At 37.6% G+C, this 18265-nt stretch overlaps 1 protein-coding gene across 2 annotated transcripts; it reads left to right on the forward strand.

Moving 5' to 3' along the window:
• Positions 1–6253: 6253 nt before the first annotated feature.
• Positions 6254–17852, forward strand: LOC147071706 (zinc metalloproteinase nas-4-like). 2 transcript variants are annotated; one of them, XM_085947170.1, is made up of 7 exons: positions 6254–6339; positions 7890–8040; positions 10349–10543; positions 12534–12643; positions 14333–14537; positions 16469–16605; positions 17670–17852. In XM_085947170.1, exons 2-7 carry the CDS (start codon positions 7902–7904, stop codon positions 17748–17750), a joined length of 867 nt encoding a protein of 288 aa, XP_085803296.1. In that variant the 5' UTR covers positions 6254–6339; positions 7890–7901; the 3' UTR covers positions 17751–17852. The 2 variants fall into 2 exon arrangements, with proteins under 2 accessions (XP_085803296.1, XP_085803297.1); XM_085947171.1 differs by lacking the exon at positions 6254–6339 and adding an exon at positions 7775–7795.
• The last annotated feature ends 413 nt before the right edge of the window (positions 17853–18265 follow it).

The raw sequence follows: 18265 nt of genomic DNA on the forward strand, positions 1-18265 counted from the left end.
AAGGCCACCCCAGCCCTGTGGACTTGGGTTTCTGCATGGTGTAGGAAATTTAACATTGTGTCCATTTTGACGCCTAGATAGGTGACGATCTTCGACACTTTCACTCTCGTGTCACCGAATTGGACTGTGGGTAGTCTCGAACAGCTAAGACGTCTCGGTCCTTTGAGGACAATGGCTTCTGTCTTGGAAGGTGCGAATGATAGTCAAGTTAATCTACCCCAAGCCTCAATTGATGCTAAGGATTCGCCAACGGTGCTCTCAATCTTCGCCCTGCTGTCGGCCTGGACCAGCAGCAGCGCATCGTCTGCGTAAGCGATGACACTACAGTCGGTTGGAAGCGGAATTCTAAGGAGATCGTCGAAGAGTACGTTCCAGAGAAGGGGCCCGAGGACTGAGCCCTGGGGACATACCATGCTGGTGTTCCTCTCTATTGTGGTTGATCCAACTCGAAACTCGATCGATCTATTGGTGAAATAACTTTGAATTGACGCGAACAAATTTCCTGGTAGTCTCTTCAGCCGGAGCTTTTGAAGTATAAGAGGCCAAGATGCACTATCAAACGCACCTGCAATGTCCAGGAAAACTGACATAGGACGTATTTACGGTGGGAATTTTCAGCAATGGCAATCACATTCCTTATGGCGTCGACTGTTGATTTACCTCTTCTGAATCCAAATTGTTTATCGGAAAACGGCGAGTGTGTCTCCAGGTGGGCTTCAATCCTGCGGCACAGTAGCTTCTCCAGCACTTTTCCCAGAGCGGGCAGAAGTGTTAGAGGGTGGTAGGCTTTGGGGCTAGACGGTTCTCGGCTGCCAGCTTTGGGGATTACCTTAAGTAAGCCCCTCTTCCAGCAGTCGGGGAACGTGCCGCTCCTGATGCAGTCACTGAAGAGGGCTGTAATCTCTGGCGCGGCAATGGCTCATGTGCGTTTGACAAGTAAATTGTCAATGCAGTCCGGGCCTGGGGCTTTGCCAACAATCAACGTGCGTACGATGTGGTTGATCTCCTGTTCGGAAAGCAACGATGAGTGATCCGTGTCGATGGGAAGAGAAGCCTCGAAGCGGGCCATCCTCATGGCGTCATCATCCCTGGATACATCATCCAGGGGGATGAGAGCCTCGAGTAGGACCGCAGCCGTTTCAGACTCAGTACTGGTGAATCCGCCACCCGGTTTCTCGATACCGCACAAGAGGCTCGTCTGTCTGAGTCCCAGCCTCAATGCGCGGTATGGAGGACCCCAGGGGTCCGAACCTCCCTCGACGGTGACGAAGTTACGCCAGTAGTCTTTCTTGGCTTGAGTGATTGCTTTCTTGTATTCCATTCGGGTGGATTTGGCCATGGTTGCAAGGGGATCGATGGAGGCAGGTGGTTGCTTGCGCAGGCGTGCACGTTGATGGGCCTTGCGTGCTTTTCTGAAAAGGTCACGCAGGCGCGAAACATGTTGCGTCCACCACGGCAACTGGCTTGGTGGCTTGGGCTTGCAGCGTCCGAGTGAAGCTTCGGCTGATCCGGTGATGTCTGCAGTCAGTCGTGAGGCGGCCGAGTGTAGGTCCGGAAAACGGGTTCTAGATGTCCTGTCAAGCTTTTAGGAAAGCACCTCTTCAAACTTTTCCCAATTCCCGTCACGCGTTCTAAATCGCGTAGGCGGGGGTGAGGATACGTCCGAAACGCCTTCGTGCGAGGAGTCAGCGGCCAGCTCAAAAGTGATCAACCAGTGATCACTCATGGAAGCGCTCTCATGGACTCTCCAGCCACTGATTCGTCTCGCGACGGACTCAGTGGCCAGGGTGATGTCGATGTGGGTGCTTCCGCGGTTTGCGTTCGACACAAAAGTCGGCATGCTGTTGGGGTCGTTGAGGACGACCAGGTTGTGCTGGTGCACCAGCTCCTCGATGACGTCTGCGTCGCACATGGGGATATCCACGGGCGCCCAGAGGGGGGATTGCGAGTTGGCATCCGCACAGATGATGACATCCCTGTCACCAACTGCGCGTAGAATGCCGTCGAGAACTGATGCCACGTGTTCCTTTGTGCTCTTAAAACTGAAGTAGGCGGAGATAACCACCACGCTGCCTCCTCCGGGAAAGCTTTTATCCGCGCACGTGACTAGCTCAGTTGACAGGTGTAAGAGCGACAGCACGCCAAGGCGGGGGTCAAGAGCGAATACACAGGCCTTTGGCTCTGCACATCTGGCACTGACGACAAGGCCCGCACACCCAAGTCCCTTTTCAGTGACTTTGGGGCCCTTTTCAGAGCCCCAGTGGTACGGTTTCTGGACCAGCGCTAGAGACATGCCCGCGGACTGCATAGTCTCAATCAACTCCGCCGAGCCGGCGTCGCTCAGGCTGACGTTCAACTGAGCGAAGGTTATCATCGCGTGGCAGTGTAGTCCACCGTCGCCCTCTCGCGCAGCTCAGCGTGTAGCCTTGCTGGGCACTCGAGACTGCCAGTGGGATGGTCTGACGGCTGCTTATGCTTGTGGCAAGCCACGCATTTTGGTGGGTTTCCTTTATTGGGGTAGTCCTCTCGGTCGTGGTCGGAGACGGCGCAGTGGCTGCATGTCGGGGTCTTGTTCGCACACCCTTTGGCCATGTGTCCGTAGAGGTGGCATATATTACATTTGACTACCCCAACGTAGTCCCTCAGAGGGAAGGATTCCCACCCCATGTACAGCCTGTCTTCTGCCAGGAGAGCAGACCAGATGGCCGCCAGGGCGAAAACCACAAAGTGGCATCTGCCTGTTCTAGGCCCAGCTTTGTGGCTCAGCCTGATGTCCTTATATGCGGATTCTGGCAGGCCGGTCTGCTCCTTAGTGTAGGTGTAGATAGCTTCCCGGAGTTGAATATCAGTAAGAGTAGATGGGAGGTTAAATATTATGACTCGAGGTTGCTTCTTCCCGGCGAGCTCGGCTCGTAGGGCAACCTCCGAGGTCTCCATGGCTTTTACGAGAGCCTTGGCCTCGACTTCAGAACGGGGGTGAACAATAACGCCCCCGTTCCTTACATTTCGTATCCCGGTAATTTGGACCCCAGGAAACCTGGGGTGGAAGGCCTTCTTGAGGATCTCCTTAGTGGTTTCCGATTTCTTCTCCCCAGAGCCGGTCGGGAAGAAAATAACGCCCGGTCTGGGGGCGAGAGGTAAAAGTGAAGGAAATTGGCTGTTGGTGTTGCCAGGAGCGGGAACTTGAGGGACAGAGAAGGCGATGAGGGGGCGACTTTTTCGGCCGAGGGCTATGGCCTATGATGTGGTCGCTGGAGTAAATGTGGCAGTGTAGTTCGGTGCATTATGTTGGATAGTCAAATTGTAATCCCGAAATCCCGGGATCAGAATTTTGGCTCGGGATTGGATTCCCTATGCACGACTGTAAATAATTAATCTACGCCTCAGTTAAAGCACAAGGGTTTGTTTATTCTCTTCCATAAGTAGTGCAATATAGTTTTTATTAGATTGAGATGCACGTTGCGTACTGTTACGCTATCACGGCGACAAATTTAGTCTACGATTTCGTCATTTTGCAGAATATTTTGAACGTTCACCACCTCTGTAAATTCAATGATAGAGAGTGCCAACTCTAATGTATCAGTATTTCAAATTATTATTTATTATTCATGCTAATTTCAATTAATTTTAACAATTTCTACGTTTACGTACGCTAAAATTACTTGCGATATTATATCCATAGATAATATTTCGAACATAACCCAATCTGCAAACCATAGATAATAGATTTCATTCTTATAGAAAATACATAGTGCCAACCGCTAAAAACAAAAAATGTGTAGGCATGTAGAATATGATATAAAAAAGTTCGTTGGGTCATGCAGATGTCGATGCGGTGCGGTATAACGTGAGGTGGCCTCATTGTTGTTCTAGTGATTTCAAAGGTTCAAAATGTGCTACGGGATGGGAGCATCAGTCTGATAACATTTTTAACATCAAGCAAAATGACATTACACACTTTTTTCCCATAGCTGCAGCTTACTAAGACGTCATGTGATAGTACGCGACGTGTATCTCAATATAATCACAACTTTATGAATGAAAGGATACGATGTGACGTCAAGTTCCTCATTGTTAATTTTAAAATGACTTTAACGTTAGCTGGTTAAAAATATGAATAACAGTGATTAATGCTTTCCCTTAAAAATCTCAATGAAATTATATTTTAATACAATTATTTGATTAGTGTAAAAGACGACAATATCATATTATAATATTGTCGCAAACTTGAAATGTGTTCAGAATTCTGATGGTATATTATCAGTGTCATGTTTTTGAATCCGTAATCCGTTTTATTAGAGTCATTAAGATACTGCAAAATACAATAATATGGAACGTCTGTACCAAATATCATGTATGTAAAAAATACACTGTTATCTTAATTATGTCTGTAATAATTATGTTATTAAAAGCATTACCAAAAACCCGATTCTAGGAAAAAAAACATTATTAATCTTTGTATAAGACGTGTAAAGTAGAGTAGTGGTCTTAGAAACTTTTAAATAAATTGATAATATTAAATCATTACTACCATTATATCATGTCGTAAGGGAAAATCGAATATTTCAATTTGATGTCATTTAGTATAGGTATGTACAGTGACGTCCCTAGACGAAACGCCGCCCCTAGGCAGCACCAGAATGCCGCCCCGTTTTTATACAGTATTTTTTATCATCCTTTCATGTCTCCAATTTCTAAGAAATGTATTGTATGGGTACATTATTAAAAAAAATTTATACCTACCACTAAAACTAACAAAATTAAATTTATAAATATTTTCCCTAAAAGTGGGGATTTTTTGACGTTGTTAATACAGTAGTTTCTTACATTATATCTTTGCTATACAAACATTAATTTATTATGTCATGAGGAATTAAGGGCAATCCGTATCGCTTTTCTTCGAATGGAAAGATATTTTTGTTATAACTAAGTTTAGGTAGCTATTTCTATATACCTATACTTAATGGTTCTCCTCGATTTGCCGCCCTTCAAGTAACTGCCGAACCCCACGTGATGTAACTGGGTATAAAAATGTTTGTAGTTTTGATTAGGTACAGATCCGTCGGCGAACATTTAAACTCAAACTTAAATCTTATTTATATAATAATATATTATACCTATTTAATCTAATTAATAAATCTCTGTTCTACATCTTATGATAATATTATATAACTTGTGTGATCAAATATCAAGGAATGAATTTTAACATTAAAGTAAAGGAAGTATAAATACATTTCACAGACATTTTTTGCGGGCGGTGTCATTTGCTATAGTGAGGAATGTATCCAACAGTTTTGGGTCAGATATGTAGGAAGCTTTCAAAGATTCACCATTTGCCAAACACCGTGTAGACATGGATCATCAACTTTATGAGGCGAGTAGAGATCCAAAAAAATAACACGTTTCATAGTATTTTTCTAATAGGTCTTCTCTTAAGACAGTTTTAAAATTCAAAGATATTTATTTACGTCAGAAAGAATAAACCTTTTTAGTAGTTAAACGACTATTGGAATATAATATCTATTCATTATGCCAAATGTCATAGGTTTATACAAAATAACACAATTATTCAGCTATGACTCCGGACCATTAGTTCAAGTATACATTTATACATGCTGGCAAACAAATTGGACCACAGTGACGTCCCATGGAAATAGGCAGATTGAGCGTCGCTTGGGGGCGGCAGTTACTCGAAGGGTGGCAAATCGAAGAGAATCATTTGGTATTTGTAGAAATAGCTACCTAAACTAAGTAGGTACTTAACAACGAAAACATATTTCTTTTATATAATTCACCTCACTGGTTAGATACACAATGTATTAATTAACATAAAAGGTTTAACAGGACTGTAATTATGTGTCGGGTTCGCGATTTCTAGTTTATTTCCGTTGCCCTTCGACGCCCTTGGTGACCAGAAGCGATATGATCACGGATGAAAAAAAAATGTATAAAAAAATGGGGCGGCATTTTGTCTAGGGACGTCACTGCTGAACATTGATTTATAAACTTTTGCAATGTACATAATCATTGCAAACATTTGTTTCTTTTTGTACAATATGTACTTTTTTACGAGCAGATGTATGTTGGTCAAGATTCAAGAATATTTGTAATGGGTATTAAGAAGAAATCCACACAATTGAACAAGTTGGCTAAACTGTGTTGTGAACTACAGTGTCGGTAAAATTATTAAAAAATATTTGATAAACCCAGATGATAAATATTCTTCTACTAATTGAGATAGTGTAGTTTGTTCAATGGGTGAGTATTAAATCATTTAGGAAGTCAATATAGTATAAGTAACGACAGACTTTGAGTTATTGTTATCTGTGTTTTGAACAGGTGAGGACAATTTAATATAACACATTTTAACCAATTAATTCGATTTAAGGCGAATGATCTTCCTAATAGAGACACCCAGCGGTAGAAGATGAAGATGTTTAATATAATTTTATTAACTCATTAACAGTTCAAATTAGTTTCAGAAATTAACCAATGTGCCTAAAAATATTAAAAGAAAATATTTTTTAAAACATTTTATAAACTATGCATAAAGCGAATTATGTTTTTATTATATATTATTTTTCTGTAGGTACCTATCTACTTATTGTGTTATCATCAAGTTTTATATAGGGTACCTATTTATAGAGATTTCTGAATAATTCATAGTTCTGATTGTCGTTAGCTCTAAATCTGTTTATTATGAATGTTTTATGGAGATAATTGATCATCCAAGTAGTAGCTTCATGACATGTTTACTTTTTGCTATCGCTAAATCAATATTTAAAGCGGAGAGTTAAGTTTTTATCAAAACCTGCAATTTATTACGTTTAACTAATAACTATCATTTTTAAATACTATGAGAACATTAAAGTATTTTGATTATTTAAAATTAAAATTATTAATAAAATGCATTGAATTAAAGTCTTGCAAATTCATTCGCAGCGGTCCCTGAGTTAAAAAATATCCATAAAAATGTTTGACAGCGTCACGTATGTATGTTTGTATTTCTTATATAAATCGCTTTTACACCATTCAATGACATTGTATATAGTTTCAGACACAAGTAATTGAAAATGACATTCATAAAAATTACGACAGTAAAATAAGTACAGTATAATAATAAAATACATATTACAATTACTGATAATAAATATAATATATAAACCAAAATCAAGTAATAATTTGAAAATAACGAAAAAGTCAAATAAAATGAACATAATAAAATTATAAATGACTAGTTATACTCGACCAAAAAGTTAATTTACGGCAATGTTTAACCGTCAATATTATTAAAAAGATGAATCGTTGGTATTGAAGATTGCATTGAGAAATATGTATAAAAATCTACGTGAATTAAGTCTAGTGCGGACACGAAACTAGATCATACCGAAGAATTTAGTGCAATGGACTTATATGGAAACATAATTTAAGAATCAGCTGTGTGTTGCCTTGATTTTAGAGTGGATATATCAGTTATCTCTAAGTGCAAGAACGTAGTGGTCGCGCGGGGACGGCGCGGCGGTGTCTTGCGAAACTCAAACGTATAACCGATTAAAAAATGTTCGTAGACAGTGTGTTTTTTGGGGCATAATACACACGGTTATACGTTTGAGTTTCGCAAGACGCCGCCGCGCCGCGCCCGCTAAATGACTACGGACGAGCACTAACAATAAATTACTGTAGATAACAAATTCAGCTGGAATGCCAGAAATGTATCTGGACATCTTTTATAATTCAACAATTCCTATACTATGTGGTGTCTGCTGATTCCATCGAGTATCGAATAGTTGTGTCGGTTAGTGGAGAGGAAGCATTATTTGTTTTGATAGAAAATAACTAGTTTCTCTTTATGGTATAATAAATGTATAATTTAATGTATTTCCTTTTAGTAAACAAACAATATGGCAGTGAAGATATTGGTCTTTTTTATGTTGGGAGTGACGCTAGTCGTAGGAGGAATTTCCAGGTCGTCCAGGTCATTAAATGCCGTCGAGGAATTGAAGAACTTTTTGGAAAAGAGTGTAAACGGCACAACTCAGGGTATGTGACTTTCTTCTACAGGGATACGTCATCTTGATAACAGGACGACAACTCGTCGTCACCTGGATGCAGAACTATTCTAACTCACATTTGAAATATTTTTGAAATAGCCTACTTCAGTTATTTATAATTTATATAAACAAATGAATACACCATTTTTTTCATGAATAATCCAACTAAAATGCGACTCTAGCATTTATCCATAAAAATAATAAATAATTTCTGTAAGTTGTTTCAAAAAACTCTTTCGTAAAAAAAATCAAATGTAAGTTAGAATAGTTCTGCATTCAGCTGACAACGTGATTTTTGACTGTTATTATGACAATAAATTAGCTGTTTGTACTTGTACTTCCTCCTTCTTCTCTCGACGTTTTGTGCTCGTTTCAGAGACTATTTTGAAACTAAGTAAAAGGGGGCTGATAGTATACTCTGACTGGTGACAGATAAGATAAGCTGTCGCGGATGTCTGAGGAAATACATTTATTAACCAAATCTTTAGTGTAGGTACGTCTTGTGATAAGTATTATTTTTGTGCGTATATTTATTCTCTTATTTCTTCAAAGTGTACCACTGTAATTCTTTCTTCCACGGCGCTAAATCTCGGGGTGGGATTTGGCCTCCTCGACAACCGCTCTCCACCCACTCCGGTCTCTCGCCACACTTCTCCAGTTACCGGGTCTTCCTATATGAAGCCAGTCCACTTCTACGGCGTCAGCCCATCTCCTTCTTGGACGGCCTCTGGGTCTCTTCCGTTGGGGTAGCCACTTCGTCATGATCCTTGGCGCTCTAACTTCAGGAATTCTCTCCACATGTCCCGCCCATCGTAGTCTTTGGGACTTACAGTATCTTATGATTGTTTGCTGTTCAATCAGCTCTTCCAACTCGTAGTTCATTTTTATTCTGTAGTTCTCATTTTCCAACGTGGGTTTAAAGATTTTTCGGAGTATTTTGCGCTCGAAGACAGGTAATTTATTTTATTCGTTTTGAGTTAAGCACCAAGTCTCACAGCCATAAGTGACTACTGGCCATATAATTGTTTTATATATTAGAAGTTTACTTCTTCGGCCTAGAATTTTCGACCCACCAGTCGCTTGCAGGCATGCCAGCATTTATTCCCGGAGATAAGGCGGATTTGTACCTCCTCTGCTGTCTTATTTTGGGTATTTAGGCTGGATTCGAGATACGTGAACTTGTCCGCCCCTTCATATGCATGCTGTTCTATGTATATATTCTGCAGCGGTACCTGATCGCGTGTGCTGACCATATACTTAGTTTTTGACTGGACCACTGTAATGACATGTAATTTTATTCTAGTATGCCTATGACCACTTTTATATTATAAACATTGGTAACGGTCGCGGGTATAATACACCAACCTGCACTATTTGTGGTAATTTTCTTTTAGGCAATGTGGTCAGAATATTATCGTATTTATATAAGTTATTATTATACGAGTAAATGGCAAACGTTTAAATATAGTTCGGTATCGAGGTTTCATTATATGACATGACAAAATTAAGATATAACGATATAAAAATATAAAATATACTATATAAAGATATAACAGTCAGCGGAAAGCCTACCCAAGGACGTACGAAAAATGTTTAAATTCTTGTTAATTATTATGAACTTTACCTTAGGTAAAACAACAGAAAAAGATTGCCTAAAGCGCCTTTATAAAGTTAATAAAATAGTTATACCATTATTTTTAGCATTACCAAGGAAAGTGCCTTGCGTATGTATGTAAAAGTATTACAAAATAGCAATATAAAATGCACCATTTTATATTTAAAAAAAGATTAAATAATTAAAAACGTGCACTTTTTTAACTTATCAGAAATACTGAAATATAATTCTGAAAAATAGATCCTTTCAAAATTGCCCCGTATTCGCATTTCAGAAATCTTGAATATGGGATAAACTTAAACATGTGTCAATAATTACGTCAATCTAAGCTTGTCCTTCATTCTGATAACTGCTCCCGGTTTATGCACTGACGCTCACTTAATATTGGTGTATTTGAAGGTTGTTACACACACTTTTGCACGTCTATAATGTGTATTTAACTCACACATTCAAAACGTTGCTACAAAATGTAGTGTATTTGGGGTATAATATGTATTAATCTGTTAATTATTTTTTTATTCAACGAATAATTCACAAGAATTAAGGATGTAACATTTTTTTCTATCGAACATACGTATACTTCTGAGAAATGTGTAACCATTCGAAAAAATCTTTTTGAAAAAAATAAGACATCCAGTAGGATTGAAACCATCATTAAAAGCGTCTATTTATCTCATTCCAGAACCATTCAATGCCAAAATTGGAGAGCTCCAACCCGAATGGGAGCGAAGTGGAAAATTTGAGGGAGATGTTATTCTGACTCAAAACCAGCAGCAGAACTTGGTTAGCCAATTTTTAGGTGGACGAAACGCAATCCAAAACGGAAATATCTGGCCAGGCAAGACTGTCTACTACGCTATTGCTCCTCGTGTCTTTAGTAAGCATATTATCTGTACCATCTACATCTACAATAATGTGAGAGTTTCACTGGACCATTCATTTTTTTTACTGAATACCTACAGAAACTGCCAATGCTCCTTAGTCTGCATTGCACAGCTGATATCATATATTATGTAGATGTATGCAATGCGTTGCTTGCTTAAAGTAGTATTAAAGATGATGCTTAAACCAGCAGAGGCACCTAGGGGAAAAATAATAAGATTGCAATTTGAGACATTTTTTTGATAATTTACAATTTCAACTGTATTAATTAATAAATTTGTAACTGAAAACATTAAAAAGAAAAATATTTTTTATTTAAGTCATAGATAAACTTACAATTTTTGTTACATATTTATGTTCACAGTTACGTTATTATTATATTATGGTCATATTTATTATAAAAATTTGGAAGTTTTCAATTTTCAACGTGTAGATTTTTGACTAATTCATCGTTTAAATATTTTTTATATTTATTTTAAAAAGCATTGATTTTTATAAAAAAATAAATGTGTATAACTTAAAATCTTTTTGATTTATATCAAATTGAACTTAAACTTAATTATCTTTTACATCTATATTACTTATATATATAGAATATTTTTCTTTTTAATGTTTTCAGATACATATTTATTAATTAATACAGTTGAAATTGTAAATTATAAAAAAAATATCTCAAATTCCAATCTTCGTATTTTCCCGCTAGATGCCTCTGCTGGTATAAGCATCCCCCTTAATTGCATGATTAAATGAATTATTTCATTTATTTCATCCATCTAAACCAGTCGCAATTTTATAGAGATATCTATTTATTATTATTATTCAAATAAATAAAGCGATGATTGTAAATAATTATGTAATATCACAATGATGATTACGCTCTATTTCACGGGGACACCTATGTACAAATTAAGGAAGCTTAAGTCGGGGTCACTAAATCCCACCCCGTTGCCGCGGTACAAATATCGTTTTACAAAATTATGTGAATGCATTAGCGTCTGTATATGCATACTGGGGAGCAAATCAAATAACCCCACGGTGAGTAAAATCGCTCGCTGTATATGTAGTTGTAAAATCTGATAATGGTAACTCTAGATAATAATTATAATTATTAATTGTTAATATTTTTAAGATGTGTTTTTAAGTAACGACTCAGATATTCATATTATGTATTGCGAAAAAATGCTCATTTTTTCATTAATAAAATCATATTACTATAAGTAGCATGTTACATAATATGTGTCGCTAGATTTCAAAAACAACCAATTCCACCGTTAGGTATTTTTTACTTGTTTGTGAATTCCAAAAGAACTACTGCTTTCTAACATTTCTGCATTAACGAAATGTGGAACTTATTATTTTTACATATTCTATACTCGAAATATTATAAACTTTCACCCTTGTGACTGTGTACTTGAGAAAACAAAAAGCTGTTTTTCTCATATTCATCTATTATGGACTTGGCTGATTTTGAAATCAAGCGACACATATATAATAATATTATGGCAAAGTTGGTAGATATGTATATTTAATAATAATTAATGGCTAAACCCCACCACCTAGAAAGTCGTCTAGCCGCCACTGTTGTCACGCATACGTCATAATGTTACCATCATACTAATGCATTGGTAAGACGCGTAAACCGATGTATTACTGTGATTGTGATTCCTCGACTAAAGCAGAGCCAAGTTGATTTTTGTTTGAAATTCGCGCTTTTCAATACGCCTTGAGCTTCGGTGAAAAGGACGAGACAAAAGCGGTCAAATAGCGGCCAACGCAATCGTATTGGCAATTTATTTCGTCTACATGACGAAGGATGGGTTGTTCTCTGACTTTTCTACTATAATTATTAAAAAAAAAATCATGAAAAATCAATACGAATATTTTTCTGCCTTTCACAGAAGTAGGTCATAAGGTTACAATAGGTTATACTATTCATTGAAAAGTCAAAGATCAGTTTCTCAACTGCCAAATTTTGTTTTTTCAAGACTTCGTACAAATGATGGCAATCAAAACTGCTCTCATCTATATCTCCAGCGTCTCCTGCATCTCATTCAGGCCAAGGACTCCATCAACCACTGACTACATTCTTGTTCAGGTGAAAAATCAATAATATTCATTATTTTTTTAAGGGCGGACATGCTCAGCGTAGGTCAAAATGGAGCTTTTATTAAATTTTCAAAGCATGATCCTGGACATTCCTTAAGCGTTGTAGATAATCCATTTATATAATTTTGAAGCCTTATTATCCTTTATATTCATTTTAAACATTTGATGACTGCATAAAGTATTTTTATTACATAAAAGAGTATTCTTTTAAACTTCTCTCGTGTTTGAACATGGTACCTAACCGATTTTTTTTTAAACGGTACATGTTCAAACACGTGCGTTAACATCATTTTACTCACTACTTCAATTATAGTTTGTCAATTTATGGCTACGGCCATATGTTGTAGCTTAACTACTGGAGAATACCAAAAGAAATGGCGTATTTCAAAAGAACACTACCTTATTCTTAGGTCAATAATTATTATAAAGCAATCATTATTCGTAGGATGTTTATCACACTTGAATGGTCAAAGACATAGTTTATAATTAGTATCTTTAGAATTATCTTCAAATGTGTTAATCTTGCCCATGTTTTGAATAATAAAATGCCTAATTCTTGTTAAATTTGGGATCACAGAGATTATCAATATAATTTTTTATCGTTAATATTTCACTATAATAATGTTCACATAAATTATACTAATTGTTTTATAAATGCGTTTAAAAATTAATAAATGTAAAAAATCTTAACACCACTGCACATGCATGTACTGAAATATAACTATATTCTAAAATATTAGAGCGAGAGGTTTAAATGAATACTATTTTATGTAATAAAAATACTTTATGCAGTCATCAATAATGTTTAAAATAAATATAAAGGATAATAAGGCTTCAAAATTATACAAATAGATTATCTACAACGTTTAAGGAATGTCCAGGATCATGCTTTGAAAATGCAATTAAAGTTCCATTTTGACCTACGCTGAGCATGTCCCCCCTTAGGCATTGTTATTTTTTTAACATTCAACAATACATTGACAGCCGACGAGGCACAATTACAGTAATGCATATGCCACTTGCCAGGTGGTGAAACAATTGAATTGTAGTAGTTATTGTGAAACTATCACAGAAATACTCAGGCTTGAGAAAATCACAACAATATAATTATAATTGCCTCACTAGGGATTGAGCCATAATATAAACCAATACTCTCATCCATGGCCCCACATCCTGAAGCGGGGCCCCAGACTAGGATCTTTGGCGCCCCTCCCTACATATCGCTAATGATAAAGGCAGTTTGACACTCTACAGTAGCGTTTTTCAAATGGTGAACGCGCTAAAATTGATGTGTACTTATATTTAGTATTTTTTTGTATATTTTAATACATCCATTTGAATTATGGAATTGTCGAGTATTGATACACAATTAAAAATTGTATGGTACAACCACATAATTTTAAATAACATTATTGATGGAAAATAGCCATTTTTACTATTAGAAAGAATTTGTGATGTGGGTTATCTTACATATCTGATCGACTCGCTACGCCGGGCCCCCAGGCTAGAGCCCTATCAGCCCTCCATTGTGGGGGCTATGCTCTTATTTTATCAAATACACCCAATCTGTTATAAATGTATTATGTACATATATTAAAAACGTAATCGCCTAAAACCCGCATCCCTCACATTCCACATGGATAAATAACCGGTCTTTAATATTGAACAATGTTTCTAGGGTAATGCCGATGGTTGTTACTCATATATTGGCAAAATTGGAGGCGCCCAGGTTCTCAACTTGACTCCATCCGTACTCGGAAGTGGATGCTTCCGTGTAGCTACCATCGTCCACGAATTTCTTCACGCCCTCGGATTCTACCACATGCAGAGCACTCACAACAGAGATTTATTCGTGCAGATCGTTTGGAATAAGATTCAACCAGGTAAAAATATTGATTACTCTCATTATTTCTACTACATTATCCGTTATATTCCTTTCATCAAGTTTTAGTGTCTTCAAATACTGCTTTTATTGTTATTGGGGCATATGACGAGCACTGTCCTTGGTCTACTGCCATGTCTAGTGCCTCCCGCTACGTGAAACCTGCGTAGATCGCTTTTATAGCACCGCTGCAAGGTACATTACTTCGAATACCTAATAATACTATTTAGTATCTAACCACGTGATCATCTAAATTCCAAATGACTATTCTCCATTAACTACAGTCTAACTTGGTTATTATGATCACAGAAATAGCGAAATCTCGGAGGTAATGAGGAAACACACTTGACTTTTTAGTTTATGATTTTCTCCATACATTTATTTTCTTTTATAACTAGCTAATAATCGGCTATACCGAGCAAAACTGTTAATGTGTCGATCGTTTAAAAACAAAATTTTCGACCCTAAGCAATAAAATCCGACCGGGCAGTTAACTAGACCGATGCCGGCGGGATGGGATTACGTTTATGACACTAGTTAAGTGTCTTAGTACCTAATTGGTGTTCTTGCCGACAACAATGAAAAAGTATCCACGCATATGGTTGAAATTGCATGTAATATATCCAAGCTTTGTGAAGTCAGCAGGTACCCACCAGCGGCTCAGCATTTCATTACAATAATTAACAACATCTTTTGTAGTTTATGAATGCCATGCTTCTTTCGGGGATTTTCACGATGGTTTTCAGATTTTTTATGTTCTATGCTTAAATAGAATGTGGCGCCAAAAATGTTATATAACGAATAATGCTTATAACGAGCAAATTCAGTCGATCCCATCTTCCTCATAATAACCACGTTCGACTGTTGTATGCCTATTCATTATCACGTAGGTGGAATATATCAATATATGAAGCGATTTGGCTTAACAGACCTATTTCCCTCCCAATTGGCATCTTCAATGTCGGGTTACTTCTGCACTGGGAGAACAAACAACTGATGCTCACGATTTCTAAGATGGTTGTCAGTGACACACAGTCTTCGAATGCATTAATAATAATAATATTTAGTATTGTCACCAGACATAAAAAAGGCCCTGATGCCCGACAGTTCCAAATTCCAAATCAACGATTTAACTTTAATATCAAAACACCTCCCCAACTAAAAGGTTGCACAGCCCTGCAGTACAAACGAAACGTATCAAACATTTTTGTTACGAACACATTTTTTACACGAAGTCCCTTTCAAGTGTAGACTGCAGGTACCTGCATCCAACCTTAAATACGGCGGACGGACGTAAAGTCCCGTTGTTCGGCCAAGCAGCTTCCCTTCACCCCACAGCCGTGGCGGTCCACCCCCGCGTCTCCTTACCTACCAACAGGCTTTTTGAAAAAAAAGTTTTTAGTTCGCAATTAACCCCTAAATAAACCGGACGCGGAAAAATCGTTCCTCGACGGACGCGTCGCTCCTGCGGGAAGCGGCGTGGTCGCCAGGACAAGCCGGACGACATGTTACCCTAAATTGATATCAGTGCGCCCCTTTTGCCGATAACGTATTAATATTGATTCCCATAATTATCCCAGAACGCGCACCGCGTCCCCGATAAAGTGCCCCGGCGCCGATCGCGCCATTGTGTGAACAAATAATACAAAGTGAATGTGCGACAGCTAAATCTAAGACTCCTTTAAGTGCAATTAATAATGTAACCTAACCTGTCTGGAACTTAATGTAATTAAATGTCCCTGCGCAGGGAAATTGTCAAATCAAAAATATGTGTTTTATATAATTAAACCCCGCGATGTCACGCATCTCCCAATCAAAATAATACTGAAGAAGATTCAACCACCGACATACAAGTGAGTGTCTCCCACCCATTCTTCCCGGTATTAGTATCTAACCACGTGATAATCTAAATTCAAAAATATTATTTTCCAGGAGCTTCACATAACTTCGACAAATACACCTCGGCCCAGGTTTCCAATTTAGGAGTCCCATATGACTACGGAAGCGTGATGCACTACTCACAGTATGCATTCAGCACTGACGGAACCAGGACCATCATTCCCCTTCAGGTAAATTTAAGACTGGAACGTAGAATTGGTAGCTGAATAATCTAGTTTCTGATGATCAATAACTTTCTGATTCCATGGTTTCTAAAAATATATCTTCATCGTAAATAATAATATTTTACTTGAAAAAATACTCCTGTCAAATATCCAACAAACGCTATTTTTACAAATATTTGTTCCATTTGTAAATTTGAGATGCTGAAAATTAAACTAGTTCAGTGACGTCCCTATAAAAAATGCTGCTCCTGAGCAGCGCCATAATGCCGCCCTATTTTGTAATACAATATTTTTTATCTTCCGTGCTCATGTTGTTTCTGGTCAACAAGGACGCCTAATGACAACGGAAGTAAACCAAACATCGCGGACCCGACAAAAATTACAGTCCCGTTTAACTTTTTATGTTAATTAATACATTTCGGTTCCAACCAGTGAGCTCATTTTTCAAAAGAAAGATATTTTCGTTATTAGATACCCAGTTTAGGTAGCTATTTCTATATAAATGATTTTCCTCGATTTGCCGCCCTTCGAGTAACTGCCGCCCTCAAGCAACGGTCAATCTGCTTACCCCCACGGGACGTCACTGAACTAGTTCGTGTGACTTATAATAATTAAAAGATTAATTAGGAAGAGTTACATACCTGAAACATTTCTGAAACATGATTCAAATATATATAGAAAAAATATATGCATTTTATTCCCGATATTGGAGAATATTACATTAACATGGTGTAATAAAATGTACTTAATTCAAATTAGAAATATTAATATCATAGCCCCCACAAAGGGAGACTGACAAGGCTTTAGCCTGGGAGCCTGGCGTGGCGGGTTAACGAGATAAGTGAGATAAACACAGAGATATATTCAAAAATACAAAAATACAAAATCGTTAAAATACACTGAATACCCGTAATTTTACCTCGAACACCATTTGGGAAACACTACTTGTGAAAGTCACACTGCGTTTGACTTTAGCGATAGGTATGAGGGCCCGTCAAATATCCTAGCCTGGGGCCTGCTTCAGGACGTTTGAGCCATGATTAATATAATAAGTCTCTTTATACTTTCAGCCCACTAACCAAATCATTGGGCAACGCATTCAGATGTCAGCAGGGGATATCAAGAAACTGAGAATATTGTATTCGTGCTAAAGACTCGATTTTAAAAATCTATTCGAATATTAACAAAATTATATTTGTACCTACCTAATTTAATAAATATAAATACAACAACAGTTTATTTTACATATAAAATGCATGTGTTTTATTTTGATTGACTGATAGTATTTCAACATTTTTGCCGTTGCCCTAATTCTTCTGTATGTGTAAAGAAACTACATTTTTAATCAGCCCCCAGGGTGTTCGATAATTTTCCGTAAATACCAAGATATTAATCGAATTTTATGTACTTATAATTAGAGTTGGGTTTCGGGAATTGCCAGACAAGAATTCTCGGGAAATTTTCGGGATTTTCCATCCCGAATCTCGAGAATGGAAGTTTTTTAACATTTCGGGAAATCTCGAATCTCGAGAATCTTTTCTATATATTTTGCATAAATATTTTGCATAAATATTTTGCATAAATATTTTGCAAGTTACCAACATAGCGGGAAAAAAATTATATGGTTATTAAACCACTGTTATAAATATACGTGTGGCAGTATCTT

The sequence above is a fragment of the Rhyacophila brunnea genome, unplaced genomic scaffold, assembly GCF_057557595.1.
Source record: "Rhyacophila brunnea isolate RB1 unplaced genomic scaffold, BYU_Rbru_1.0 scaffold_2, whole genome shotgun sequence".
NCBI lineage: Eukaryota > Metazoa > Arthropoda > Insecta > Trichoptera > Rhyacophilidae > Rhyacophila > Rhyacophila brunnea.

Bases quoted from the DNA above. Each gene is read 5' to 3' on its own strand.
- LOC147071706 (XM_085947170.1), top strand. From the start codon at position 7,902: ATGGCAGTGAAGATATTGGTCTTTTTTATGTTGGGAGTGACGCTAGTC. The intron at 14,538-16,468 runs GTAAAAATATTG...ATTATTTTCCAG, and splicing joins TTGGAATAAGATTCAACCAG to GAGCTTCACATAACTTCGAC. The intron at 16,606-17,669 runs GTAAATTTAAGA...TTATACTTTCAG, and splicing joins GGACCATCATTCCCCTTCAG to CCCACTAACCAAATCATTGG.